Source organism: Podarcis gaigeae (assembly GCF_964106915.1).
Source record: "Podarcis gaigeae genome assembly, chromosome: 2".
In the NCBI taxonomy this organism is placed as follows: Eukaryota; Metazoa; Chordata; class Lepidosauria; order Squamata; family Lacertidae; genus Podarcis; species Podarcis gaigeae.
Genome location: NC_139679.1, coordinates 39,725,821 through 39,753,214, shown reverse-complemented (window position 1 = coordinate 39,753,214; position 27,394 = coordinate 39,725,821). Strand labels below are relative to the sequence as shown.

Genomic DNA, 27,394 nt, shown 5'->3' with positions numbered 1-27,394 from the left:
GGTGGTGCTGTGGGTTAAACCACAGAGCCTAGGACTTGCCGATCAGAAGGTTGGCAGTTCAAATCCCCGTGACGGGGTGAGCTCCCGTTGCTCGGTCCCTGCTCCTGCCAACCTAGCAATTCGAAAGCACGTCAAAGTGCAAGTAGATAAACATGTACCACAACGACGGGAAAGTAAACGGCGTTTCCGTGCGCTGCTCTGGTTCACTAGAAGCAGCTTAGTCATGCTGGCCACATGACCGGGAAGCTGGCTCCCTCGGCCAATAAAGCGAGATGAGCGCCACAACCCCAGAGTTGTCCGTGACTGGACCTAATGGTCAGGGGTCCCTTTACCTTAAAGCTACTGAATGTAATGGGGCCCTTTATGTGTCCAGCTGACCTTTTTCAACAACAAATTGTAGCTGTTTTTGGGTTGAATACTGTATATGCTATATGGTAATTTATGAACCTAATGGGTATCTAAAGCCATTTGAACATAACAAAATATGTATTTTACAAAAGTAATTGTTGAATTTATCTTATATTTTGGAAATGTACATCCAGTCCCCCCCCCTTTACATTTTTTGGGGGCCCCCAAGCGAGTGGGGCCCTAAGCTACAGCTTGTTTAGCTTATACGTAAATCCGGCACTGGGTCTGAAGCAGAGATTGGCAGCTGCCTTGCGTTGCTCCGCCTCCCGGTTGTGGCGCTGAACTTTCCCTCTGCTGAACAACAGCGCTCGGCGAGGACCCTGCCCGCTTCGTCAGAAGAGCGCGGCGTGGGCGGTGCATGGCAGGACTACGAGTGCAGGGCGGGGGGCTTTGTAAGGGGCGTGTATGAGCACGCCTGAGGTCAATCGAGCGCCTCTCTCCACTGGTGGGGCGGGAGAGGGGCGGGCACGCGAGCGAGCAATGGAGGCCGCCGCCGCTTCGCTGCCTAGGCTTAAGCGGGAGTCTCCGCCGCCGCCGCCGCCGCCGCCTCCTCCTTCCGCGGGTGCCAGCAGCCGGGTCTGGAGACTTAGCAACTTGGTCATGGCCGTCTTTTTCGGACTCGCCGGGGCCGTGCAGGTCGGGGATGGTGCTGCGCTGGGCGTAGGAGGAGGGCGAGAAAAGTGTGCAAGGAGCAGCTTGGCTGTGCGGGCGGGCGAAGGTCGGTCGCAGAGTTGCAGCTGGCCGGTTTCCAGGGCAGGGCGAAGGGTAACGAGGAAAGGGCCTTCAAGATTGCAGCTCTGGAGAGGTTTGAAGCAGGAGTGGCGCAGGCGGGAAGGGAAAATCGACCGCACACCTTTTTTCATCATCACAGAAGGTTATGTGGGAAAAGGAGCATTTTTCTCTATTATGTTTATTTATTTGGGGCAAAACGTATGCATAAACCTGCTCTCCCATCTCCACCGAAAAAAGCAACCATAATCCCGTGGTTAAAAGCAAGTTAGATGCATTAAAAAGTCACAGCATCTCAACCCCAAACACATTGAAAACAAACAAAACCAAGAGAGCCAGGACTAACGCATCATAATCTGAACAGCCATGAATTCAAAAGCTTTCTGAAGACGAAAAGTCTTTTAAGTGGTGGCAGAAAACAAGTAGGGAGATAGATAAGATCTCTCAGGGCAGGGGTACCATTTCACAAGGTGCCACCACAGGGAAGGCTCTCTCACATGCTGTCACACAACGCAGAAGGCAGGGGAGCAGGCAAGAGGGTCTGTTTATTTTCATGATATGGGCAGATACAGGTGGGAGGAGATGGTCTTTCAAACAGCTTGGTCCTAGGCTCCATTTTGAATGGTTTTAATGACTATCTTGGATTATATTTGGAACAGTTTACCTATGCATTTATGTAGCTTTTTAAAAAAGAGGGAAGAAGCTCCAGGTTACTTCTCCCTATCAGCAATCCACGTTGCCCCTCAATAACATCCTTCTTTGTTCCGGTTTCCCCTTCCCCCACCTTGTTGCCATTGCTTAAATTGATTTAGTTCTGAAACTGGTTGTGATCTATTTCACTACTCCAATGATTTGGACAATACTTTAGGATAAACAGGTGACATTGGGGAAATAAAGCAATTTCTCCCCATTATATTTATGTAGTTTTCAAGCTATTAATGCTGGATTAGGAAATATATCACTTACTAACAGTAAAGCAGAATCAGTCTTCTGCTCTAAAAACGGCCTAGGGGAAAACAGTATGTGGACAGTTTATATCTTCCTGAGTTGTTATTTTGGTAAAAATGCAATTCATTTATATCCTATTAGCAACCTGCTGACGGTACCTGAAAAATATATCTAGATTGTTATCCTTAGTTCCACTAAGGCTGCAGTCCCAAACACATTTACTAGAGAATAACACCCCCCCCCCCGTTTTACTTCTGGATTTACTCTTGGGTACAAAAATGCTCTAGAAGACAGCACTGGGTATATGTTCGGGTTTTTTAATCTGCAAAAGTCCACAGGTCTCTGCTTACAGTTGCCCATTTCACATTGAGCAAGGCTCACCAACAATTTATCTTGGAGTCTTGGATATGAATACTCAGGATTAACTGATTTACAGATCAGTTGGAAGGATTTTTATGCTATGCACAATTTAATGTTTTTAGCAATTTTTCTTGTCTTCTTTGTTGCAGGTCAATGACCCAGATCCAGGACTCTGGATAGTGAGTATAAATTCAGAGGCTATTACAAGTCCTAGAGAACTTGACATTGTCGGAGGTGTCTTGTCAGGCAGCCCCATTGAATTTCAAGCCATGTCATCTGTCTGAAGTGCTTTTGCAGCTTGATCAAAACTCCTAATTGGTTTTGGGCTGTTGCTCAGTGACACTGTGTTCTAACATGACACTTTATTTTTGTTGTTGTGGATTTACATTATATAAATATTTATAGAATAGCTTACAGATAAAACAACAGAATAGATTGCAGAAACGACTGTAAAAGCAGCATAAAGCAGCGCAATATAATTAAAGAGTTTCAAGTGGTGGGAAAATAAGTCCTTGTGCTAGAGATGGAGTATTTATTTATTTTTTACAAAATTTACCTGCTTTTTGAGAAACTTCATTCACAAAGTAGCTTACAATCTTTAGTATCAGAGTAAGCACTGGGGAAACCTCCCTGGTGAGAGGGTTTCACAGGCACAGATTGCCACTAAGAACTCTGTTGGATCAGACCAAGGGCTCATCTAATCCAACATGCTGTTCTCTCGGTGCCCAACTAGATGCCTGAAAAGGCCCCTTTCCCCTTATCATCACATGCTTCACTTCAGATGGCACCTGGAGGACGACCTTTGAAGATGATCTCAGTGAAGTGGCAGGCTTGATTCTTCAGGAATCCAAGCTTCAAGACATCCAGAGTTCTAAAGGCAAGCACCAGCTCCTTAAACTGTGTGCAGAAGCAGGCCTGAAGACAGTGCCGTTGGTTAAGCACCAGCAAGATATATTCCCATCACCTGGTCACCATTATAGTCCTTGCTGCTGTGCTTTGAACCAAAGGCAGCTTCCAAACAATCTTCAGAGCAGCCCCAACGTACAACACATTAGACTACTGTAATCTGGAGATTCCAGAGCACGAACCGCCTCTGTCCAAACCACCTCTGTCAAGGTGTGCATCACCTTTGACTGTGAAAGATGCTCAGTGCCATGGAGGCCACTGGGGTCTCTGATGACAACGCTGTAATTAAAACCACCCTCAAAATGCAAACCTCCTTTAGGAGCAGTCCAGCCTTGACTAGAACAGATCAAAAACACATCCTCCAGGCAACAGAACCACCAGCAGCAGTAAGCATCTCACTTGCAATCATCTCATCAGACTGCATTGTTCTCTTTGTATTGATGATGACATGGGCCGTTTCTTCAGCAGACTCTTTTGCCTTTATGAATAGTTTTGTGATCCAAGGGGCTGCCTTTTTACAAATGAAACACCCTTTTCCTTCCAGGATCTTGTACACTTTCTCTTCCTGGGAGGCAAGCACCCATTCCTTCCTTATTATTCCTGGTGTGGTTATCTGGGGGCATCAGATTAGTTCTTCTATTGATCTGGTAACCAGGATGGAGTATGTTGTCTTCCTTGTCCCTGCCTTCAATTTCTACTTAGTAGATTTGTTCTATCTCACTCTCAGGTTGCCTACTCTGTACCTGCAGCTCTCACACTGCTTGTTGGCCTTAGCCCACCAATTGCAGGTACAGTATTAGATTCCCTCTTCCAATCCCCAAATCAATTGGACCATTCACCTCTTCCTCTTATATTAATTAAGGTTATAATTTGAGCGCGGGGGAGGTCTTTGTGTCTTGCCTATGTTTAGACTACTATTTAACATTTATTTAGTTCCAAAGTACTGCTAGATGCTGTACAGAAAAAATATGTAGTGAAGATGCTGGGTGGGGATATTAGACCTTCCTTTAACTTCTTTGTTTTAAAATTACCTATGGTTTAATTTCATTACTAACTTGTTCCAAGTTAAGAGAAATCTGTATTTTTTGAAACACATTGTCCTACTTTACTATTCTTATTTCTCTCTCTCTCTCTCTCTCTGAATGATGAATGATGAATTCTCCCAGATGTCACATCTTAACCAATTATTTTCTCAAAGTCAAAACTTCATTTGTTGTGGCGTTTCAGCTGTTTTTTCTGCTTCCTGCAATATAATCTCTTGCATATATTAACTATTTGCTAAATCCAGTCATTTTAGATATTTTATGCCTGCATGTGGGATCTCTCTTCTTGTTTTCTGCTTGGTGATCTTTAGTACATACCAAATATAAAATCACTTGTGGCACAATCCTATGCATGTTCAGTTCAGTGAGCCAAACTCTGTAGAGGATTACAGTTTCCTCCTCCTTATTGTTGTTTGAAGGCCCTCTGAAGAGACACATCCAAGGAAAATGAATTCAGTAACAGTAGGTAGATCCAGACTAAGTTAGTTGAACTTAATTCCCACTAATCAGTGTGAACTAAATCATGACTAACTTGCCCGGTTGGTTTCATCAGGACCCAAGTTCAGCTAACTTGGGCTACAATCCTATTTCCACTTCCTAGGAGTAAGGCCCATTGAACTCAGTGGAGCTTATTTCTGAGTGGGCCTGTATAGGTTTGCACTGTTAGTTTGGAAATGTAAATTCTATTGAAATTTGTACCAATGACTTACCACTTTCCTTAGACAATATTGTGTGGCGGAGTCTGTCAGATCTACATTCAGCTGCTTGTCTTGTGGGTTCTGCCATCTTGGGGTATTCCTTGTTTACTAATGCTCAGAAAAGCATCTTGCATGAGGAAGAAGGCAGGTATGTAATAATATTTTTTTTCTCTGCGCAGTTTCCATATTGTCAACCTTCCACTGAAATTAGAGGTTTCTTCCTAGCAGTCGGATTCTCACGAAACCCTAACTATAGGTCTGTTAAGGACCAGAAGCCAGCAGGCTAGCAGACCACCTCAAAAGCACAGGATTAAAGTTCTGAAATCCTTGGTTCAAATTCCACAGAGATGCAGTTGTGTCAAACTTCTCAACAAAAAGAAATCACAGCAGATTTCCCCTACAATCTGACCTCATTGTGGCTGCATACAGCCCACTGGAAGCAGTACTATATAACTGGGAAGGGATAGGGACTCAAAATTAAGGAAATGTCACAACCCCGTCCTCCCATTCTCTTCTCTTTTTTTTTTATAAATATTTATTAAAGATTTTTTTAATACAATAGAAAAAACAAACAAAATAACATATAATTTTTCAATATCTACATTTTCTTCACTTCTTTGGACTTCCTCACAATTCTCGTTCCTGTGTTCCAAATTTTCGAGCTTTACCCAGCAATTTATCACCTTGTTTCAATTTTTATATTATAATTTTCCAATATTGTATCCCTAATTTTAGATAATTTAACCCAAACCTTAAGAGCTTAATTTTAACATAATATTTATCCAAAATTTATCTTTTCTTATATTTTTCATTTATCTTCATATTCCTTTTAACTAACTTATTGGTGCCATATTGTTGATAATCTTACATCTTTCTTAACATTCATACAATTTACAATATTTTTGTAAATAGTCCTTAAATTTCTTCCAGTCCTCCTCCACAGCCTCTTCTCCCAGGTCTCGGATTCTGCCAGTCATTTCTGCTAGCTCCATATAGTCTATCAGTTGCATCTGCCATTCTTCCAGAGTGGGCAAATCTTGGGTTTTCCAGTGCTTAGCGACGAGTATCCTTGCTGCTGTTGTTGCATACATAAAAAATGTTCGGTCCTTCTTTAACACCCTCTGGCCGACGATGCCCAAAAGAAAGGCCTCTGGTTTCTTAGGGAAGGTATACTTAAATACCTTTTTCAACTCGTTATATATCATTTCCCAGAAAGCCTTAACTCTAGGGCAGGTCCACCAAAGGTGAAAGAACGTTCCTTCAGTTTCTTTACATTTCCAACATTTATTATCAGACAAATGGTATATTTTTGCGAGCTTGACTGGGGTCATGTACCACCTACATATCATTTTCATAATATTTTCTTTCAAGGCATTACATGCGTGAATTTCACACCGGTGGTCCATAACCTTTCCCAGTCAGCAAACATGATATTATACCCTATGTCCTGTGCCCATTTTATCATAGCCGATTTGACCGTTTCATCTTGTGTGTTCCATTTTAGCAGCAAGTTATACATTCTTGAGAGTACCTTAGTCTTAGGTTCTAACAATTCCATTTCTAACTTTGATTTTTCCACCTGGAATCCTATCTTTTTATCCAACTCAAAAACTTCTTTGATCTGAGCATAATGTAACCAGTCTCGCACTTTATCTTTTAATTTCTCCAAACTCTGCATTCTCTTCTCTTCCTCGTCTTCCATTACTTGGTACATGTACTAAGCTACTGCCGCAGTGTTGGGCTTAGTGCTATGATAGCTTTAAAGTGAGAAACGGTTTGCTTTCCCCCAGAGAAACTGACATCTGATACTTCTTATGGTAAGTTTATTTATTCTTGTTCTTTGCTGAGTCTGCTTACATATGATTAAATTTATGGACAACACATTTGAATAACTTACAATCTTTTTTAAAAACAGGGAGTTATTTGGTCTGTTGATTGTTACTGTCTGGATGAGCCTTTGTCGTCGTTCAGCCAAGTGAGTCTTTTAACTTATTTATTTCAGCATTTAGCTATGTGGAAGAAATAGTCTTTATTGAAGATATGGTATAGCCTTCTTCCCTCAAAATGACTTTAGTTTTTTGATGTTTTAGTTTTGTGATTCGTTTTATGCCTTAATGCCGTACAATTTTCAATTTACAAGTCTGTAAGCTTGATCATGTTCAAATAGTTTGCATTTTTCTATAAAGCATAATTTATAGTTATAATTCAGCATTTGTATTCCAGTTGAGGTTAAAAGTAACTCTCAGCATATAAAGGAGTGATTATTCATATTTCGGGGGGGGGGGGGGATAGTTGTTTCGCACACCGCTCCAACTTGTGCTTGAGCAAAGCACCCAATTTTCTTCTCATTTTAGCCCCTGGAAAAGCTGCTTCTGGGTTTTGTGGGACCCTCTGGAGCAGTGTGGTTCAGGGGCTGCGGGAGGTAAGGATTGGCAAAAATCAGCTACTGTGCTTTTGCAGAAATACTTTCTGGTAGCACAACCATTGGGTCCAGCCCCATAAAGTTTCAGACAAAAATCTTTAAAATAAAATAAAATAGATGAGATTTCAACAAGTTGGTTAAGTTCCTCTTAATTTGACTTGATTTTCAGTAAATCATCTTTTCCTTCCTTACAGAAATTCCCTGGGTGGGGTTCACTTGGCCACTGCAATCTTCCTCTCCCTTTCCCCCTTTGTAATGTGGCTGTACATCTACATGAATGCAGAGATGCGAACATCCTGGCCGTCTCACTGTAAAACAGTTATTTAAGAAGGTGGAAATGAAGGAATCTGTGTTCTAGTGCCTATTTGTCCAGCTCTGATTTGTCAGTTGTGCCAAATCAACAGCGATCACAGCCATGGCTGAGATCAGTTTGTTCCCTTGAGAGTGTGGTTTTAAATTGTCTGTTATGTTCTTGAGTCCTGGAAACTGGAGCACAATTAGAATGGAATTTTCTGGATCCTGGTCTAGATTTTCAAGGAAATAATATATCTGCAATAAGGCCACATGGGTTAGGGCTGCATTAACTACAGGCCCTTGGTACCTGCAAGGGATTGGATCAAATTAAACAGGTGCTTCTGTGGAAGTAGCTGGAGTCTAGAGGTGATTTGAACTTACTGCTGAAACCAGTGGAGCTGAAGCTGCAGAACAGCCTTGAAGGGACAGCAGTGTCTGTATGTTTTACAGACTGTAATTAAAACTACTTGTAATAGAACAACTGGGTCTCTGAGCAATCTGTCTGGAATTGCGTATGAATTTTACTGTCACACACCCCACCTACCTCATTTGGACATATCTGCAGAGCACATTACAATATGCTGATGATTAGCTTGCAGTCCTACTAAGATGTGACAGAAAGCAGAAGCTGTAGTGTGTCTCAAGTAAGGCAATATAGGTTAAGAGAGAGCATAATAACCCATCAGTTTCTGTGCTAGAAGCTACAAGCAAAGTGAAATGCACTGCAAATATGATCTGTAATATTATGAGTCTTGCTTTTGGTCCAGCCTTCAAACGGTATGATAATCAGACTTGAGTAAATATGCAATTATTAATATTTTAAACAGAAGGTGTCCAGCCACTAATTTTTATTTTATGTTTGCAAATTTGAATGTATGCATTTCTAATTATAGAATTATTTATAAATTTTCAACTAAAAAAAATACATGGTATATTAAATAATTTACACACCAACATTCTAAAATCAGAAAAATATATATAGAACAAATGCCCAACACTGAATCAAATGTAATTGATTACATTTCCACACCTCACTAAGCAGTGCAGACATTTAGTTTGCTTGACACTTCAAGTTGAACATGCCAATCCGTGGGCTGAAATGAGCTTCAGGCAAATAGTTACTCCAGCATAGTGCACAATACACTAAATAGTAATCAGACCTAATACAATCATCTGTGAAAAGTCTGATAACCTTTGTAATGCATCACTCGATCTAGAATCCTTCCTCTTCCTTCTAATACCATCCTGTCATGATAGACATGTATAGTTCCAAAAGCATGGCTTTCTGGAGGAGTTTCTATAATCCCATCAAGAGTAACATGGTGAACTCCATAAGAGTCTAAACAGTATCCACCAAAATGAAGGTGGCCTGCAAGATAGCACACCACAGAGTGATGCGAGTGGATGACAGAAAGGGTATCTTTATAATTCCAAGCCAGGGCGACATCGCTTGAAGAATTGGGGTGGATGGGTATGTGCCCTGCAACGGAGAAAGAGAGGCACTCAAAACAGATGAAATTTCACAGTTAACACAGCTCTCCAAATGCTAAAGCTGCTGAGTTCTGCATAATTTGGCAGCTTCTGCTGAAAATGGCTATACAGTATTCTCTGCAATGTTCACAATTAGACAGGCACCTGAAGTCATTTTTAAGCAAAACTGTTACGAATAGATGTTATGAGCTGAAGGTCCCTGATTCACATGGTAGACCAATCATGATGAGATCACTGAGTAGCAAGTAGAAAATTACAATTTCTTATGTTTGAGCACCAATTGTGGTCCAACACCTTCCGGAAGTTCACAAGGTTAACTAGCCCTTCTTTACGGGGTAGTTGTAAAGGTACTGAAATAATACATGTGACACATTATGAATACTTAGGAAAGCATTCCTTGCACAACCTGAAACTGAATAAATTTAACTATAATAAATGTACCTAAAATAAAGCAATATATATATGTGTGTTCCTCACTTTGATGCACACACGAAGAGTACATTATACTTTGAATAATACTTATTCTGTATCTAGTCATTTAGACATCCTTGTAGAGATGTGGAACTGGGAGAAACAGGAGTAACTAGTCCACATTTTCCAACTATCCTGTACTTCTTTTTTGAGAAAACAGCTCAAACATACTTCAGGGCTTGAAAGAATAAAATGTAAGCCAAACTGGAGGCCTGATTCTCTCTATCATGAGTTTGCAAGGTGACACGGTTTCTCTTTTTATTTCGTTAGAAGATTTATATTCAGGTGTTCAACTGAGTGATTCTAAAAGCAGCTTAAAGCAAATTGTAAAACCCACACACAACCTAGCAGTGTTTGGTCCTCTGGTCAATTAGATGAGGCCACAATGCACTTCTCTTCAATCCCAGGGCAACTATCAGTTGGAACGGAGTATTCTCTCTGGCACAAAGAGGGAAGCAAACTCCCCACAGCTGCTGTTTCCCTAGGGCAGTGTTTCCCAACCTTGGGTCTCCAGCTGTTTTTGGACTACAACTCCCATCATCCCTAGCTAGCAAGACCAGTGGTCAGGGATGATGGGAACTGTAGTCCAAAAACAGCTGGAGACCCAAGGTTGGGAAACACTGTCCTAGGGGATGGAGCCAGTCTGGTGTATCCCTTCCTGTGATGTTCTTCCTGGTGTGCAACCTCTCACTGGCCTTTAATCTTCTGGTTGGCAGAGTATACTTTATGAAGAATGAAGCGTTGTGATCAAAACCCACTACCCAAATTTTAGCATGTGTCAGCTAAAGCAGTGGAATGAGATGAAGGGAACCCTCAGTCTTTTGCCTCTAGTTCTAATGACCGAGCAACCCTCTCATAAGGCACTTTTTTCTAAGAAGTGTTCTACTGCTTGTGTTCCAGGAACTCCAAAGGAACCTGATTTCCCTATACTGTTTACCAACATCCAGCACCATTCCTTCCATAACCTCTGATTTACACCCTCTCCTTAAGGGACGGTGATTTGCAAGATCATAAATTGGACCTGTCTGTGTACCAAGTTTAATTTGTTTTGCAGAGCACCGTGTGCTTTGCAGAGCACCGTGCAGAGCACACACGATCCATTTTTAATTTGCATGCCATAGCTATTCCTGTAGACCTCAACCTATCCTGAAAATGGATCTAGCCCACATAGTGGCAGAATCAGACCACTGTGACATGAACAGAGTTCGCTCCAAAGGCCAATTTTGCGGGTGTGACTCAGGTTTGAGAAATGGCTTGTCGGAATTGTAAAAAACAGAATTTCATGAGATATACTGTGATATTCTATGACAGTTGCTGTGTCTTAAAAAGTGAAAAACGAAAAAGTCTTACCCATAATTACAACTCTTTCTTGATTTTTGTCAGCATATGTAAGGACTTCATCAAGCCAATCCAGCTGTTCTTGACTGAATCCTCCATTGAACTGCACAAACTGACGTTCAACAAGACCTGTACAAAAAGAAAACCTAATAAAAAACCTCACCAAATAAGCCATTTATTTTTTCGGTTACAAATGTGCATTTTAGAAAAATATGCATTTTCTCCCTACAGGGACTTTTAAGTTAACCTCATTCTTAAGAATAAACTAGCATTCAAGGCAAACTTTATAGATCAGTAAAAATACTTTCTTTAAAGATAAACATAACAGATATTCCTGTTCTTTAGCATGAAAAAAATGGAACCCCACTTGTAGTTGTTTCTACAAATTTTGCATCTCTATGAAAGGGTATGTGGCTGTGCTAACGTATTGCCAAGTCTTGATTTAAAGCTTTCCCACACATTCTAGGAAACAAGAGATCCTATTTGTCCACAACATGTCTCTGTGGGGACTTTTATGCATGGGGAAGAGCCATGGGGAACCTTTGCAGCTCATAGGCAAGTACTAGCCATTCATTTTCAGATATTCATCTCCGTTCCAGACATTACTACTGCTTACTGTAGTGACGTGCAGTGTACAAATTGCAAGTTATTTTTCCAGTAATGTTTAAGAAAGTCCTAACTATCACAAGGAAATCATAGCTCAACAGGCCAAGATATGAATGAGCCTCAAGGCTGCCTACACACAGCACTCCACTCTTCCCTTTGCACAAGTGAGTGAACCAGCCAGGAAGTATTCAATTAAACGAGTTTGATGTTAGGTGTACACTAGAAAACTGTGGTTAATGGTTTCAAACCAAGCCATTGCATGAAGCCATGATTAAAGTTGGGTTCTTAGCCTGGCTTTTCCCCAAGCTGTTAACCAAGCTTTCATGGTTGACAAATAAGGGAAACGATAGTTAAGTAAAGACTTCGTGGCTTGCTTTCCAGTTTGCATAAAGGAAAGAACAATGCAGCTGTACGCAGAGCCACGAGGCTCATATTGTGGCTTAGGAAGCTATAATTGTTTGTACTCAGCCTATTGCTCCTAACCAGGAAACAACCAACGTTCTGTACATTCCTTTAAATCATTCATCCTCAATCGTAGTCAAAGCATTTGATTCCCCATTTCTGCAAATTAGAATGTTACCATCTCTTGCTTCCTCCAAAGTATGCTATATATATGTAAACATTTGTACATATTTGCATACATTCAAAATGTCATATTGAGTATACCTGGCCTACATTCAGGCATTAAATAGTTACTCTGAGATAAGTTCTCTATCCTTTCAGGGGATTACATAAATGCCATTAATGTACAGCCCTGCCCACTGCCTAGCCTAATCTGTTAGAACTTTTTGTGTAGAAAAGCTGCCACTCAAAACTGAATGTTCTTCTGTTGTAGTCCCCTTCCACACACTTTTTAAGTCAGAGAAATACATGCAGATGTGTTCATTTTTCTGAGTGGCAGGTCCCTCAGCACAAGGTCAGGTGCTACCTCAATGTGAATCTGGAAACATACAAAAGCCCTGCTCAGCACAATACAGTACCTGATGGACTATTCAGATTCTCATTTTGATTTTTTTCTCGCAGTAGTTTTAGAGAATCTTGATATTTTTTGGTAGATGTATCCCTCCCCAGAATACTTATATCATAAGCATCAAGGATGACAAATCGAAATTTAGACACCGGGCAAAATTGATATGCATAATAGAATTCTGAAGCATTGTCTCTAGTGGAACTCTGGTCTCTATAAGAATTGCTAAGGAAAGTCTGTTCTTGTAAGTACTTGGTGTTCAGTGCAGAATCTACTAGATAGTCTCTGCTGAAGTTGTAAAATTCATGGTTGCCCCATATATGATGGACTGGGGCCTTGAGCTTCTTAAATTCTTCCAAGACTCTTCCAAGTGCTGTCTCTGACATCTTAAGTTCAGCATTGCAGCCATCAATGATGTCCCCAAATTGTAATACGAACTGAACATCTGTTCTATTCCAGTCTTCGATTGCACTCTGGAGGTGACATAGGCTATGCTTATAATATCGCCTGTTCAGTCCGCAGAAATCATAGCCATCTTCTCGATCAGCATACTGAATATCTGTTATGACTCCAAAGGAGAAGACTGCCTCAGAAGTTGTGGTTCCTTGTGTGCAGCTACAATTATCGTCATCCATAACTGCCCATATGTCCTGCCAAAATGTAGCACAAAGGAAGAAAGAAAAGGATTTTGTTCAAATACTAAACTGGTGTTGGGGGGGAAGTGTGGGTGCCTATGAATGTGTTACTCAAATATAGCTTTTAGGCGGCATTACCTGTATTTTGGAGAAGCTAGTCTTCTATAAAGCTGACGGAATACAATGTAGCCATCCTGTGCATATGTACAGTACTTGGATTAGGAGCAAGTTCTACTGAACTGCTGAGTAAACATGCAGAGGAATGGGCTGCACCGGATTTAGGGATATAAGTGATTTGAACCGCTTTCACTAAGAATTGAAGCCAAAGGATTTGGCAAGTTACTTGCCGGCTTATAAATCTGCAGAAAACAACCACAACCCACACATCTGTCTGCCTAGCCCTATAAACTCACTAGAGGAGGGAGGGGAAGTGTCTGGAGAACCCACCCAACATCGTTACTATGGAAACGAGAGACATACCCATACCACTCACCTCGCTTTAAAGAAGCAGACCGGGGAAACCAAGTCCTCTTCTGAGGCAAAGCAGTGAAAGAAAATTAACCTACTCTCTGAGCATCATTTCATTTCCTGATCCATTTGCCCTTCCTCCTTGCTTGCTGCCTTCCCTCCGCCATAGAGAAATGGAAGTAATTTTTTAAAAGAAGCCCTTTTATGGTAGGCTGTGAGTGGAACCAAGGAGGCAATTCTAGCGTCACAATCAAACTGTCTATAAAGACGAAACTTCCTGGTTATTTTTCAATCCTTCCTTCCGTCTCAGTCACCAGAAGTTGGGAAGCAACTGAGAAATGGGAAATTTGGGCGAAGCTGTGATTGGGTCCCAGAGAGTTTGTGCTGTATTTTAAATAGGTTTTTTTTTTTAAATAAACACTTAAAAACAACAACTTGTCCTTGCAGATGCCAATGCAAGTCTGTTATCCTCGTACTGCGGCTGGGAAGGGGTGAGATGGTGGCTTAGGACGGCTGTGCATCGCAGCCCCGACTAAGAAGCAGATCAGGCTCTTCAAAAATGACTGGCCGTCTCTGGATCGAGGGCTGGCGGAAGACACGAAAGGAAACCATTTCGCCCCCTGCGTAACTGAGGTGACACGACTCCGGCGACCCAAAACCCTCCTTCCTCCCGGTTTCAGTGAAAGCCAACCCCCGCTTCCGGCGTGCTTCCGTCACTTCCTGTTCCGAAAAGCGTTTCTCCCGGACACTTCCGTCGAGCTAACTTTCAGAGAGACGAAAAACTAGAGCCGAATGCAGCACTGCCCCTATGAGCACTTCCGGGTCTACTCCTCCCCCCCCCCCCACTTACAATCCCGAGCTAAGCACACGTAGTGATGCCAAGGAATAAGACGAGCGTGCTAATTGTCCATGGATAATTTTTTTGAAAGAACGCCGGAGAATTCAGTTGCTGACGAATGTCAGGTTTTTCCCGAAAATCCAACCTTTGTCACTACTCTTGCTCTTTCCTAGTTCTATGGGCTGCAGGAGCGTGGCTGGACGGGGCGGGCGGGAAAGAGGATGGCGGTGGCGGCGGCGACCCGGCTTCGTCCTCTGGCGGTTTGGGGTCTCCGAGCCCCTCCGCCGCGCTGGCCTTCCCTTCGCTATCGTGCCCAGCCCTTGGCTACACTGCCGCCGGGGGATAAGCCGCGGGAAGGGCCCAGCAAACCTGGGGTGAGCCACTCCCGCTCCAGGTGGAGCCGCTGCTCCTGGGCGCATCCAGGGAAGAGCGGGGGCGCCTTCCTCCGGGGCAGGGCGGGGAGGAGGCGCACGTGGAGCCCTTGAGGGAGACAGATGGTTTTCGGTCTGCTTGATGGTACCGCTTTTCTTGTCCGGCCGCTGCAGGGCTGCGAAGCGACGCCTGCTGACCAGTTGCACCCCCTTTTGCATTTCCGCTTAAGTAGTGCAGGCGAAGCTACTTCTCGCCCCGCGCATGGAGGAGAAGCGAGAGCCCCTGAATCTCTTCCAAATCTTAAGTTGCTGCTTTTAGCTGCGCTGGGTTCAAGCGGTTGTCTGCCTGCGCCGGTTGAGGCATAGGCAGTGGTTCTCAAACTCTTTTTTCATGCCCCACCTAGGCATTTCTAAAATCCCGATGCCCTCCCCCGTGACATATAATTCTTATTCATCAAAAAGTGAACTCCTGTTCACATGGAGGAAGCCTAAAAGGTCACCCCCTGACCGTTAGGTCCAGTCGCGGATGACTCTGGGGTTGCGGCACTCATCTCGCTTTATTGGCCGAGGGAGCTGGTGTACAGCTTCTGGGTCATGGGGCCAGCATGACTAAGCCGCTTCTGGTGAACCAGAGCAGTGCACCGAAACGCTGTTTACCTTCCCACCAGAGCGGTACCTATTTATCTACTTGCACTTTGAGGTGCTTTCGAACTGCTAGGTTGGCAGGAGCAGGGACCGAGCAACGGGAGCTCACCTTGTTGCAGGGATTTGAACTGCCAAACCTTCTGACCCACAGCGCCACCTGCATCCCAAAAGGTCATTAACTTGGTCTAACTCATTCTCAAATTGCCCCCCATGGGGCGTGTGCCCCACGTTGGGAACCACGGCTATACAGTAAGCCTGCAGTTTATGCTACATTCTGGGGATCACATCTAAAGCTGAAATTGCTTACTGTATAGTCAAAACACATTGGGTTCAGTGGTGGATGGAATTGCCAAAGCCCCCCCCCCCGAAGCCTTTCCCCTTTTTATTATATATGTTTTTAGCTAAGCGTGTAACACAGAATGAACACAAGTTAAATTTGTGTAAGTTGCATGCTTACTGTACTGGAGAGGGGATGGAAGGTGTAAGAAGACCGAGCTTTTGCTTACCGAAACAAGGTAGTGACGAGGAAGTTGAATGAGGAAGTTGGCTTGGTGAGCAAGTCTTTTATTTACATGTGCACTTCTTTTTCCTCCTCTTTCCCAGTAGCCTGTAACTTGGAAGACTCTGGCAATTACTTGTGCTGTTGGAGGAAGTCTGCTAGCAGCAATGAAGTTCTTCAAGAAAAAGAAAGAAGAAAGTATGTAAAACTTAACGTGTCTATTGTAGAGTCATTTTTCACCTGCACACATGCAAAGGCTTTGTGTTGTTTCTTGGCTGTGTGAATATTTTGTGGATGTAGCTCACTGAGTGCCTATCCTCACTGCCCTTACCTGTGCTTAAGGTCTAAACTATTATGTGAGAAAAGGTTTTTGATCCTAGGAGATTATTGCTTCTCCTAGCTTTTACCCAGCAACTTTCTTACCCCTATCTTGTTAAGATGAATCCCTTAATGCTGTAGTTGATGCAAAGGTAGGAGCACTACTACCATGAAAATATATGTTGTTGTTGTTTAGTCGTTTGGTCGTGTCCGACTCTTCGTGACCCCATGATCCAGAGCACGCCAGGCACTTCTGCCTTCCACTGCCTCCTGCAGTTTGGTCAGACTCATGTTTGTAGCTTTGAGAACACTGTCCAACCATCTCATCCTCTGTCGTCCCCTTCTTCTTGTGCCCTCCATCTTTCCCAACATCAGGGTCTTTTCCAGGGAGTCTTCTCTTCTCATGAGGTGGCCAAAGTATTGAAGCCTCAGCTTCACAATCTGTCCTTCCAGTGAGCACTCAGGGCTGATTTCCTTAAGAATGGATACGTTTGATCTTCTTGCAGTCCATTGGACTCTCAAGAGTCTCCTCCAGCACCATAATTCAAAAGCATCAATTCTTCGGCGATCAGCCTTCTTTATGGTTCAGCTCTCACTTCCATACATTACTACCGGGAAAACCATGGCTTTGAAAATATATGGTAAAAGATAAAAAAGCAGTGGGTCCCAAATGCATCCTGGGTGTGTAAATATTGATACCTGTAGTAGATGTTTTCTGATAACTGTTTTCAGAGTCACTAGAATTGCTTAAAGAAGTACCTGAGTATTATCAAGCTAGTGAACTTTTTAGTTGATACTTGCTTCTGATACAAATGGGAGGGAGCGTGTCCCAAAACATGTTCCAAATCCCTTGGGTGAAGAGGCAACAAGAGAAAAGAAAAATGATTGAAGGCTTTGCAGGTAGATTCTGAGAGAGGCTGAAAACTTCCAGTCTTACTGACTCTTTTCAGATGTTGATTACGGTTAGATTTCTTGTTGTCATTTTGAAACTTGCAGTCAAGTACCTGACATTGCTTGCATTTATTTTGTAACACTTATTTCCCCTTGGCACTTTTGGCTTTTTTCTTGTTATTAAACCCCGCCGCCCTGCCTCAAGATGCTGGGCTTTACCTATACTAATCTATAGTTAATGGAGCACCCTCATCTACAGTGAGCATGGCGATATCAAGAGTATTGGCTGGGAGTGGGAAACTCAAGCCAGATGCTAGTACTAAAGAGCGATACAAACTTAGCTGTCATAAAGGAAGTGTGGGATGCGGGAAGAATATAGTTGCAGCTTTGCTGGCAGTGCTGTAGAATCTCTTAAGCTGGAGTGGTAGGCAGGTAACCTTCCACTGTGGTTTGATTTCAGAGGCAGAGAAGGAGCGGAAAAGGGCTCTTGGAAAGCCATTGCTGGGAGGCCATTTCTCACTCGTCGATCACCATGGGCAGCCCAAATCGGATCGTGACTTTCTGGGCCAATGGGTGTTAATCTACTTTGGTTTTACACATTGCCCTGACATTTGCCCAGAAGAACTGGAAAAAATGGTTCTTGTCATTGATGAAATTGGTAAGTAAGCCATACTGAAGTCCAAACTCTCCCTGAAATAACTCTTCATAGAGAAGAATCTTATTCTGTTCTCTAGGTTAATAATGTTTTTAGCCTGTGTTGCTCAGGCAGTGGCAGATTTGGGTCTGCACAAAATTACCCCCTCCCCCTAGTTATTAATATACATTGTAAATTGAGAAGATACCTCTGAAATGTGACTACCAACAATAAATTGCCATTGTTGAAATCATGTATTTTAGTCTGTTGCATTGCTTCTACTCTTCATTTCTCCCACTCCTTAATTAAAGTCAGCGGTAAGTAGGTTCATTACAACATGGGTGGCCAGCACAATGCCTGTGAAGACCTTCATTGGTGGCCCTGAGCAGGTGACATAGGTGGGATTTTGTTCTCATAGAGCTTAGTCTGAAATAGACAGCAGGAAAAATAGGAGGGTAGGAGGGGAATACAACTATAGGGATGAAGTAACGTGATCAGAAGCTGTTACGTGTACTGAAAACTTGGCTGCAGAAAAGATGGCTTTTGAAGAACAGGAGAGAGTTGGTACCACACCCAAGTTCTGGGAGGGAGTTCCACTTGCAGGGAGCAGCAAGGAAGAGAGGGCCAGTCACTTAAAGAAGCAGGAAATCTTTAATCAGCTGTAAGTGATAAAAGTTGGAGGAGCAGGGATCATGTAAGACAGATAATTACCAGCAGTTGTGTGGGTAAAGGGACCCCTGACCGTTAAGTCCAGTCGCGGATGAGACTGGAGTTGCGGCGCTCATCTCGCTTTATTGGCCGAGGGAGCTGGCGTACAGCTTCCGGGTCATGTGGCCAGCATGACTAAGCCGCTTCTGGTGAACCAGAGCAGCGCACGGAAATACCGTTTACCTTCCCGCCGGAGCGGTACCTATTTATCTACTTGCACTTTGACATGCTTTCGAACTGCTAGGTTGGCAGGAGCAGGGACAGAGCAATGGGAGCTCAGCCTGTTGCGGGGATTCGAACCGCCCACCTTCTGATCGGCAAGTCCTAGGCTCTGTGGTTTAACCCACAGCGCCACCCGAGCCCCACTAGTTGTGTGGGTGAAGCCTGTAAATAACTTAAGTAAATAACGTAAAGTAAGTAAAGATAACTTTACTCTGGTAATGGAAGGGGGATAAGAAGTAATAAAATATTTTATGTAAATTGGTAGAATATGAAGTCATGTACTGTACGGAATGGAGCTCTGCCCTTTTGAGACCTGAAACTACCTAGATATGCCTGCAGTTTACTAATCTGACCTTAGTAAAAGGGAACTGCTGCCCCCTAGTGGCAGTATTTTAATTTCACTGTGTTATGGATAGCATCTCCTTGTGGCCTATGAAAATTCCATTCATCTGCTGCAGAAATGGAATTTCATATTCATTTCTGGAGTTCTTGTCAAAGTGTATGGGCTGGCATTCTCTAGTACACCTGCTGGAATGTTTATTTACTAATAGAATATACAGATTACAAATAGCTAACGTGGAGCTTCTTGGATGCAACATATTTCTTTTGAAAGGAACTAGATTTATGGCTACTTTCCCTACACAATATTCTTGAAATGACAATATTCCTTTTTAAATCACTTACACTTATTTCCCAGCCTTTTCCTGTTATTAAGCAGTGCCTCCATCTCCCTGGCTGCCATCTTCTGCCCTGGGACCTGCCCTGCTGGAGGGCAGGTAATAAATTGAATAATAATTAAAATGTATATTTTTAATTTTCCATTATAACCATTAAAATTTCTGCAGAAAATAACCAGGGTTTAAACAGACTGTGAATAGATACAGACTGTAAATATTATATGCATAGGTTGTTTTAAAATATATATATAAGAATCTGAGTGCGCAAATATTTATTCCAGTGCATTAGGCCTTCAAGCTGTGGCCTGTTATTGGGGTCTCTGAACAATGGTTTTCAGTCTTTTCAGGACCCTCATTTAACTTCAGCCTGAAAAACAGGGCCTGTTTTTAATTTCACCTTCTATTGCTTTTTCAGTGATTACACATATATATACCTCAATGTAGTAAGCTCTCCATTTCCCCCTTTATTTTATGGCTTTTAAAAGACCAATAAAATCCAGATAATCTCTGTGCCCATCCTTCTCCATACCTACTTCAAAAGAATATTGTGGTGCCATGGATGTACCAGGTCATCTCTTGACCTTATGAACCAAATCTCACCTGTTGCACACCACTGGTAAGAGGGGAAGCTTATTAAGTATTCATCAAATGTTGGTCATGAGCCTGAGTAGCTTCCTCTAGTACAGGCAACAGGTTCGTCATTTAAGAACATAAGGGGCTGCTGGGTCAGGCCAATGGCCCATCTAGTTCAGCATCCTGTTCTCACAGTGGCAGCTGCTATAATAATAATAATAATAATAATAATAATAATAATAATAATAATAATAATAATAATTTATTATTTATACCCTTCCCATCTGGCTGAGTCTCCCCAGCCACTCTGGGTGGCTCCCAATCAAATGTTAAAAACAATACAGCATTAAATATTAAAAACTTCCCTAAACAGGGCTGCCTTCAGATGTCTTTTAAAGATAGGATAACTGCTTATTTCCTTCACATCTGAAGGGAGGGTGTTCCACAGGGCGGCGCCACTACCTAGAAGGCCCCCTGTCTGGTTCCCTGTAACCTCACTTCTTGCAATGAGGGAACTGCCAGAAGGCCCTCGGCGCTGGACCTCAGTGGGGGTGGAGTTGCAACTGTATTAAAACAGCTAGGGTATGTGTTGCAACTGATAGGAGGACCCCAATATTTAATAAAGCATCCACATTACATTGCATTTTCTCCAAAAAAGGCATCCCACAAAAGCACCGTCTTGAAGATGGACTGTAATAAAATTGGCACGTTCTATGGTAATTTATTGGGACGCGGGTGGCGCTGTGGGTAAAACCTCAGCGCCTAGGACTTGCCGATCGTATGGTCAGCGGTTCGAATCCCCGCGGCGGGGTGAGCTCCCGTCGTTCGGTCCCAGCTCCTGCCCACCTAGCAGTTCGAAAGCACCCTTAAGTGCAAGTAGATAAATAGGGACCGCTTTATAGCGGGAAGGTAAATGGCGTTTCCGTGTGCTGCGCTGGTGCAGGCTCGCCAGCTGCAGCTTCGTCACGCTGGCCACGTGACCCGGAAGTGTCTTCAGACAGCGCTGGCCCCCGGCCTCTTAAGCGAGATGGGCTTAAGAGTTGGTCACGACTGGCCCGTACCTTTACCTTTTATGGTAATTTATCACCTGGAACGCAAAAGTAGCCTTGAGTCAGTTAGTGGGATATTAACTATCATGCTTTATGGCGACAGATGAGATCAAGTCTCTGCCAAACATCACTCCGCTCTTCATCACGATTGATCCAGAGAGAGACACGAAAGAAGCTATTGCCACATACGTTAAAGGTAATGTTAACCTGCATATCTGGTGTTGTACTGACTCCCTATACTCCCAGCTTTGTAGAGCTGGGTAGCTTTTCAAACAGTGGAAGAGGGTAATAATTTGGGCCCTCATCTTTAATGTCAGCTGATCTAACTAGCTCCATTTCTGTTCAAGAGTTTTCACCCAAGCTGATCGGACTGACGGGTACGAAAGAACAGATCGACGAGGTGGCTCGAGCCTATCGTGTCTATTACAGCTCTGGCCCGAAAGATGAAGATAATGATTACATAGTGAGTAACGTTTTTGCATATGTTACAGGTTGATAAGGCTGGTTGGCTCCACAGAAAAGGTTTTGAACTTTCCAAATGGACAAGGCGAGTTTAGGGGGAGTTTCTCCATTAAATCTCTTCTAAAGGAGAGAATCGGAGGAAACCTACAAGAGGATGGGGAAATGGAGGGGTGGAAGTGTTGCCTAGCTGTGGGGATTTTATAGGGTTTTGGGGTGTGTCTGAAAAATATCTGGAGTTGCAGCAGCTGGCTTGTAGATGAGCTATATTTCTGAATAAGGTGAGAGGAGCAAAGTTGTAAAAGCTAATAATTCTGAGCAAGTGTTACTGGAGGAGAGAGTACATAGTTTGTTCATAATGAGAAGGCTTTCCATGTGAGACCACAGTGTTTCTTCATTTGCCTTTTCTCTCTGCTACAAGAGCTCAGAGGTATCCTTTTTCACATGCAGGGAGGCAGTTACTGAAAGGTGCCCCTGTTTCAATTGATCTGAAAAACAGCCTGGCAGTTAGAAGTAGGCCTCAATAGGAGTCTTGGAGGTTGGTGTTGCTGTGTAAAGGTGCAGGATGCAAGCTTGCCTTTTCTTTTTAGCTAGTCCTGATTGGGCCATCATGTGGTCTGAAAAGCCCAGGTATGCCCTCTTTTATCACAAGCCAGCTTCCCTTCTCAGAATACTTAATGTGAATTCTGTGTGGGGTGTTATTTGTAATGCAAATTATTAAAATGCAATTTTGCCGCTAGAGGGAGCTAGACAGCAAATGACACATGCATTACCTATGTCCTGTCCAGCTAATCTGCCTACGTTGTTCCAGGCAGCATTTTTAATTGACCTAGATCTTAATGCCTGTTCTTTAGAATCTAGTTATTCCAAAGTGCCAGCTTTATGTTGGTCCCACTTCCCCAAAAGTCCTTCCTTTTGTTGACAAAATGAGATAGTGACACAACATGAATGTTTACCTATGATCAGTATTGACTAAGAGTAATATCTGAATTGGCCTCTTCCCTGTCCCGCCAGAGAATATTTCAATATTGCTCTTCTTCTTCCGTAATCTGAATGAGTAAATTCAAAGAGAGTGCTGCGTCTGCCCTGTCTTCTTGAATTTCCATCACATGATGAGCAAGGACTGTCTCTGTGATGTCAGAAAGAGCCATGGGGTCTTTGCATTTTCCTGCTTCCAAGAGGGATTCCAGTAGGAGACCATTGAGTTGCATTGGGAGGGATCATTCTCTCCACCCCCCCTCAGAGAAGAGGTTTATTCTTCGCCGGAACAGAGAATAACCTTGCATGTCATGTGATACAAGGAAGTTATGGAGGATCTTGAATGCAGAAGGCCAGTTCTGAAGTTTTTAAAATCCTTAGCTCTTAGGGAAAGTTTGGATTTCATGGAAGAGCCTTGCTTTTTTAGAACACACATACACAAGGTTCTCAAAAAGCAAACTCCTGTGAGGTTTCTTTCTTCTGCAGGATGTGGCTGCTTTCACAGCCCTCTATTGTCGCTTGCTCTCTTTTAGTTGTTGTCAAGTAAAGAGCCACTGTTTGAGGCACTTCTAGGCTGCCTAACAAGCTCTTGGTTTTGTGAAGAAATCCAGAGCTAGAGAGGCAGTTTGATCATTCTAGTGGGTTACCACTGACCAGAACTTGCCCTGCTAACCTAACCCTCCTTTCCACTCTATCCCCAATTTGTCTTGTGTGTTTTCTGCAGGTGGATCACACCATCATAATGTACCTTCTTGGACCAGATGGAGGCTTTGTTGATTATTTTGGACAAAACAAGAAGAATTCTGAGATTGCTGCTGCAATTGCTGGACACATGAGACAATATAAACAGAGCTAGGAGGTGGAAGGTTTTGCACTAGAAAGCAAAGAAGCTGCATATCAGGCAGGCTGGCCCCATGACACTAAAATGCAGCTAGTAATGTGCCAAGGAGATTTGATTAGTTGGATGAAGTGTTGTGGGAGTAATCTGTCTTGGCAATTTCCTTAAGCACTTGAATTCTCAGCTAAGGCTATACCTATGGGCTAAGACTCAAATGGATTAAATAAGGAGCTGGACATCATACAGCAAAAGTACTTGACCAAATATTTTTCTCTGAACGTGCCTTGCTTCTTAAAGGCCTTTAGGCACAGAGGAGGTCCCAGTGAGAGGGTCACCACTGCTCAAATCCATTCACAGGAGCATTCAAATCTTTCACCGCTCTTGTAGTGTGCGTTTGTGGTGTGCTGATGTGTGTACAGTGGGGTGCTAAGTTGAACTGTGCTCAAGGTATCAATCATGAGGAGGCTTGCTTGGTATCTCTGTGTCTTTTGACTCAGTCCCACAGCTTCAACATCGCTTCCAAAACTTTCCTGACAGGCGTAGGAGCTGGGTTTTTTGCCTTTTTGAAATGATTATGGTAAGGGTGGTAGCTATATTGATCATGGATTATTGATCAGGTAAAGTGGCATTTAATGCACAGATAATGAAATAAGGTGGAAGAAACGTAGAGCCTGTGTTCTTTGAAATCTCACATCAATTAAAGTGAATTTCTCTCTCTGAAGTATGTACCACCTATTTCCTTCGCATGTTTTTCTTCCTCCTTAAAATCTAATGAACTGAAACAAAACTGGCAGCTATAGGACACATGGATGAATATGGTTGTACAGTGGTACCTCAGGTTAAGTACTTAATTCGTTCCGGAGGTCCGTTCTTAACCTGAAACTGTTCTTAACCTGAAGCACCACTTTAGCTAATGGGGTCTCCTGCTGCTGCTGTGCTGCCGGAGCCCGATTTCTGTTCTTATCTTGAAGCAAAGTTCTTAACCTGAAGCACTATTTCCAGGTTAGTGGAGTGTGTAACCTGAAGCGTATGTAACCCGAGGTACCACTGTATATCATGCACATTTAAATCTGTCAACAGTAGAAGGGGCATATCCCCCCTCCCCCATGCAGCATTTTTCAGGTGGCACATTAAAATAAACAAGCCTTTACCCTGACTTTGGAGTGGTAGAATTACTTTTTTTTTTGTAGCCAGCTTCCTAGTTAATGAATTCTGTGCCTTATATTCATAGGAAGGAAATGTTCAAGTTGAAGATGCTTACAGCATCTGGGTAATTAGAATAGATAAATTTCTCTCTCTGAGTAAATAGGTTGTATCTTATGATACAGAATAGTGGCAGGCTGCTGTGTTTCTTCCTCTCCCCCCAGCCCCCCCTTCAAGTGTGCTTATGGATCTCTGTTTTGTGTATGCTGTGCGTCAAAGAGTTCTTGGGGAATGTGCCTGGGCCAATTCCCCCCTCTGGAGAAAGTATTGTAATGTAAGAAGATTCTCATATATCTGAAATATCTTCTCTGCATCTGAGATACTGGATAGATTAAAGGAGACATTGCCTTTTTTTCCAAGTGTCCACCAAGAATTTCCTTGGGTCAGTTTGCATGAAGTGCTTTTGTGACTTCGGCAGAATATAACCTTCATTCTCAGCTGTTCTAGGCAGAGGCAGCTCTTTCTCCTACTTTACTCTCTCTCTCTCTCTCTCTCTCTCTCTCTGTGTGTGTGTGTGTGAGAGAGAGAGAGAGAGAATTGCCAGAAAAAGCACCATATTTTTCACTCTATAAGACGCACCAGACCATAAGACGCACCTAGTTTTTGGAGGAGGAAAACAAGAAAAAAAATATTCTGAATCTCAGAAGCCAGAACAGCAAGAGGGATTGCTGTGCAGTGAAAGCAGCAATCCCTCTTGCTGTTCTGGCTTCTGGGATAGCTACACAGCCTGCATTCGCTCCATAAGAAGCACACACATTTCCCCTTACTATTTAGGAGGGAAAAAGTGAGTCTTATAGAGCAAAAAATACGGTAGGTAACTTAAGTTTTGCTTTTTATTTACTGTGCGCGCACACACACCAGTCTACTTTGAAGGTACATTGCCAACACTGCACAGTGCAAATATCAACATCTTCTGATGCTTTAAAGATATTAAATTTGCTGTTGGCTGTTGGAAAATAGCTTGATGTGCCTGATCTGCCCTGTGAGTCCCAGATTTGCATTCCATTTTAAAACATAGCGCACAAAATGGGAAGGATGTAGAAGCACAGGGCAACATGCTTGGCAGAAAGTGTGGTGGCTAAGGAGAGATCACTCAGCTTGTGGGGTGGAAAGGAGAATGGACCATGGCTATTATCAGCTGAGCTAATGGAGGAGAGGGCTATCAAGTCACTAGCCATGATGGCCAAGTTCTACCTCCATGGTCAAAAGCAGTAGTGCTTCTGAATACCAATGGCTGGAAACCACAGCAATCGGGAGAGAGTGCTCCTGTGCTTGAGTTATGCTTGCTCATTTCCCACAGGCATCTCATTGGAGCCAGTGTGGTGTAGTGGTTAAGAGCGGTAGTCTCGTAATCTGGGGAACTGGGTTCGTGTCTTCGCTCCTCCACATGCAGCTGCTGGGTGACCTTGGGCTAGTCACACTTCTTTGAAGTCTCTCAGCCCCACTCACCTCACAGAGTGTTTGTTGTGGGGGAGGAAGGGAAAGGAGAATGTTAGCCACTTTGAGACTCCTCCGGGTAGTGATAAAGCGGGATATCAAATCCAAACTCCTCCTCCTCCTCCTCTTCTTCTAGAACAGGATGCTGGCCTAGATGAGCCATTAGCCTATCTAGCAGGCTCCTCACATTCTTACAGCATGCCCTATTTTCTGCCACTCTGCTCAAGATAGTGAGGCCTGGAAATGCCTTATTCAGGGGGTCCATTTCAGCATATTTCAGCTCACAAACTGAGTGGGTGGGTGTGTGTCTTTGTATCTTGACAAGGAACCAGGGGCAGAGGGAGTCTCCTGTTTTGTACAGGAAAAGAAGTGCCAAGTATCTGACTCTTCTCTCAAAACCAGCTTTAGGAGGTGTTGAGGCTGTGGAGCATTTAAAAAGAGACGTGACAAAGTAATCCATCCTGGGGCCAAGATCAAGATTTCCAAAGCACCGGGCAAGACTATTAGGTATTCTGTTCGCTGGGTGGTTTGAAGCTTTATCTTCAGCTACTGGAACAGGAAAGGAAACCAGATCTCTGCTACAGGAAAGGAGAATGTGATAGTTCAACAAGCTGCAAGAATGGCATTGTTGACATATTGCCTGGCTTACATGAACACCACCCTACAAAGTCCAGGTTTGACAATTCCCCTTACTGAAGTAGTGGGTGGTATTCAGCTAGGGTTTTGTCAGACTAAACCCACTGAAACTAATGGCCCTAACAGTAATGCTCATTAGTTTTGATGGGTCTACTCTGGGTAACACTTAGTTGAATACCACCAAGTATCTACCAAAGTGTCCAGAGATGCACCTTTATAAAGAATAGCTTTTTTTATTTTGCAGGGGTGTATGTTGGAATGGCGCTTGTTCTTCGGCTAAAACCAGCTCATTCCTGTTCTCTGCCCTTTAGAGTTTCACTTTTGTCAGCACTTTCTTGGCTCAGGCTATTGGGGATCGTCTTACAATAAGGGACAACTGCTGCATTCCAAGGGGGGGGAAATGGATTCCTTCTGGCACGCCTTCCACTTTCCATAAAGTGCTACAAATAACTGGGGAGTCAAAGTCAGTAGGAAGGAGACAGATTCTGTTCTTTGTCTGTCAGCCTCAGTCATACCCCAAGTAATCAGAAGAGGCCACTCAAAGCCATTGAGAATTGTGGGAAAACCTAGAGCTATAATTGGTGGCGAGGTGGAGAAAATGTTGCACTGATACAGTACCTTAAGCTATTTCCAT

The 27,394-nt window shown here is 43.2% G+C and overlaps 3 protein-coding genes and 1 long non-coding RNA gene across 8 annotated transcripts in view; 2 read left to right on the top strand and 2 right to left on the bottom strand.

Annotated features, from left to right (window-relative positions):
• The first annotated feature begins 717 nt into the window (after nt 1-717).
• TMEM220 (transmembrane protein 220) lies at nt 718-8,289 on the top strand. 2 transcript variants are annotated; one of them, XM_083725991.1, is made up of 7 exons: nt 770-1,044; nt 2,595-2,624; nt 4,079-4,139; nt 5,117-5,240; nt 7,008-7,067; nt 7,447-7,514; nt 7,709-8,289. In XM_083725991.1, exons 1-7 carry the CDS (start codon nt 814-816, stop codon nt 7,768-7,770), a joined length of 636 nt encoding a protein of 211 aa, XP_083582117.1. In that variant the 5' UTR covers nt 770-813; the 3' UTR covers nt 7,771-8,289. The 2 variants fall into 2 exon arrangements, with proteins under 2 accessions (XP_083582116.1, XP_083582117.1); XM_083725990.1 differs by lacking the exon at nt 7,447-7,514 and having other exon boundaries at nt 718-1,044.
• Nucleotides 8,290-8,625: 336 nt separating this feature from the next.
• On the bottom strand, nt 8,626-13,947 carry ADPRM (ADP-ribose/CDP-alcohol diphosphatase, manganese dependent). The gene is made up of 4 exons (XM_083725927.1): nt 13,810-13,947; nt 12,695-13,331; nt 11,121-11,237; nt 8,626-9,288 (listed from the first exon to the last, which is right to left on the bottom strand). Exons 2-4 carry the CDS (start codon nt 13,314-13,316, stop codon nt 8,978-8,980), a joined length of 1,050 nt encoding a protein of 349 aa, XP_083582053.1. The 5' UTR covers nt 13,317-13,331; nt 13,810-13,947; the 3' UTR covers nt 8,626-8,977.
• Nucleotides 13,948-14,283: 336 nt separating this feature from the next.
• SCO1 (synthesis of cytochrome C oxidase 1) lies at nt 14,284-24,205 on the top strand (the record flags this gene model as incomplete). 4 transcript variants are annotated; one of them, XM_083725958.1, is made up of 6 exons in its annotated part: nt 14,284-14,417; nt 16,242-16,335; nt 17,807-18,004; nt 21,313-21,405; nt 21,557-21,672; nt 23,371-24,205. In XM_083725958.1, 5 exons carry the CDS (start codon nt 16,305-16,307, stop codon nt 23,500-23,502), a joined length of 570 nt encoding a protein of 189 aa, XP_083582084.1. In that variant the 3' UTR covers nt 23,503-24,205. The 4 variants fall into 4 exon arrangements, with proteins under 4 accessions (XP_083582084.1, XP_083582085.1, XP_083582082.1 ...); XM_083725959.1 differs by having other exon boundaries at nt 14,287-14,417; nt 16,245-16,335; XM_083725956.1 differs by lacking the exon at nt 14,284-14,417 and adding an exon at nt 14,844-14,996 and having other exon boundaries at nt 16,245-16,335.
• LOC310838507 overlaps nt 19,544-27,394 on the bottom strand; it is a 178,210-nt gene continuing 170,359 nt past the window's right edge. Inside the window, exon 16 of the long non-coding RNA XR_014560997.1 lies at nt 19,544-19,675. This is a non-coding gene — a long non-coding RNA (uncharacterized lncRNA). The remainder of the gene's footprint in view (nt 19,676-27,394) is intronic.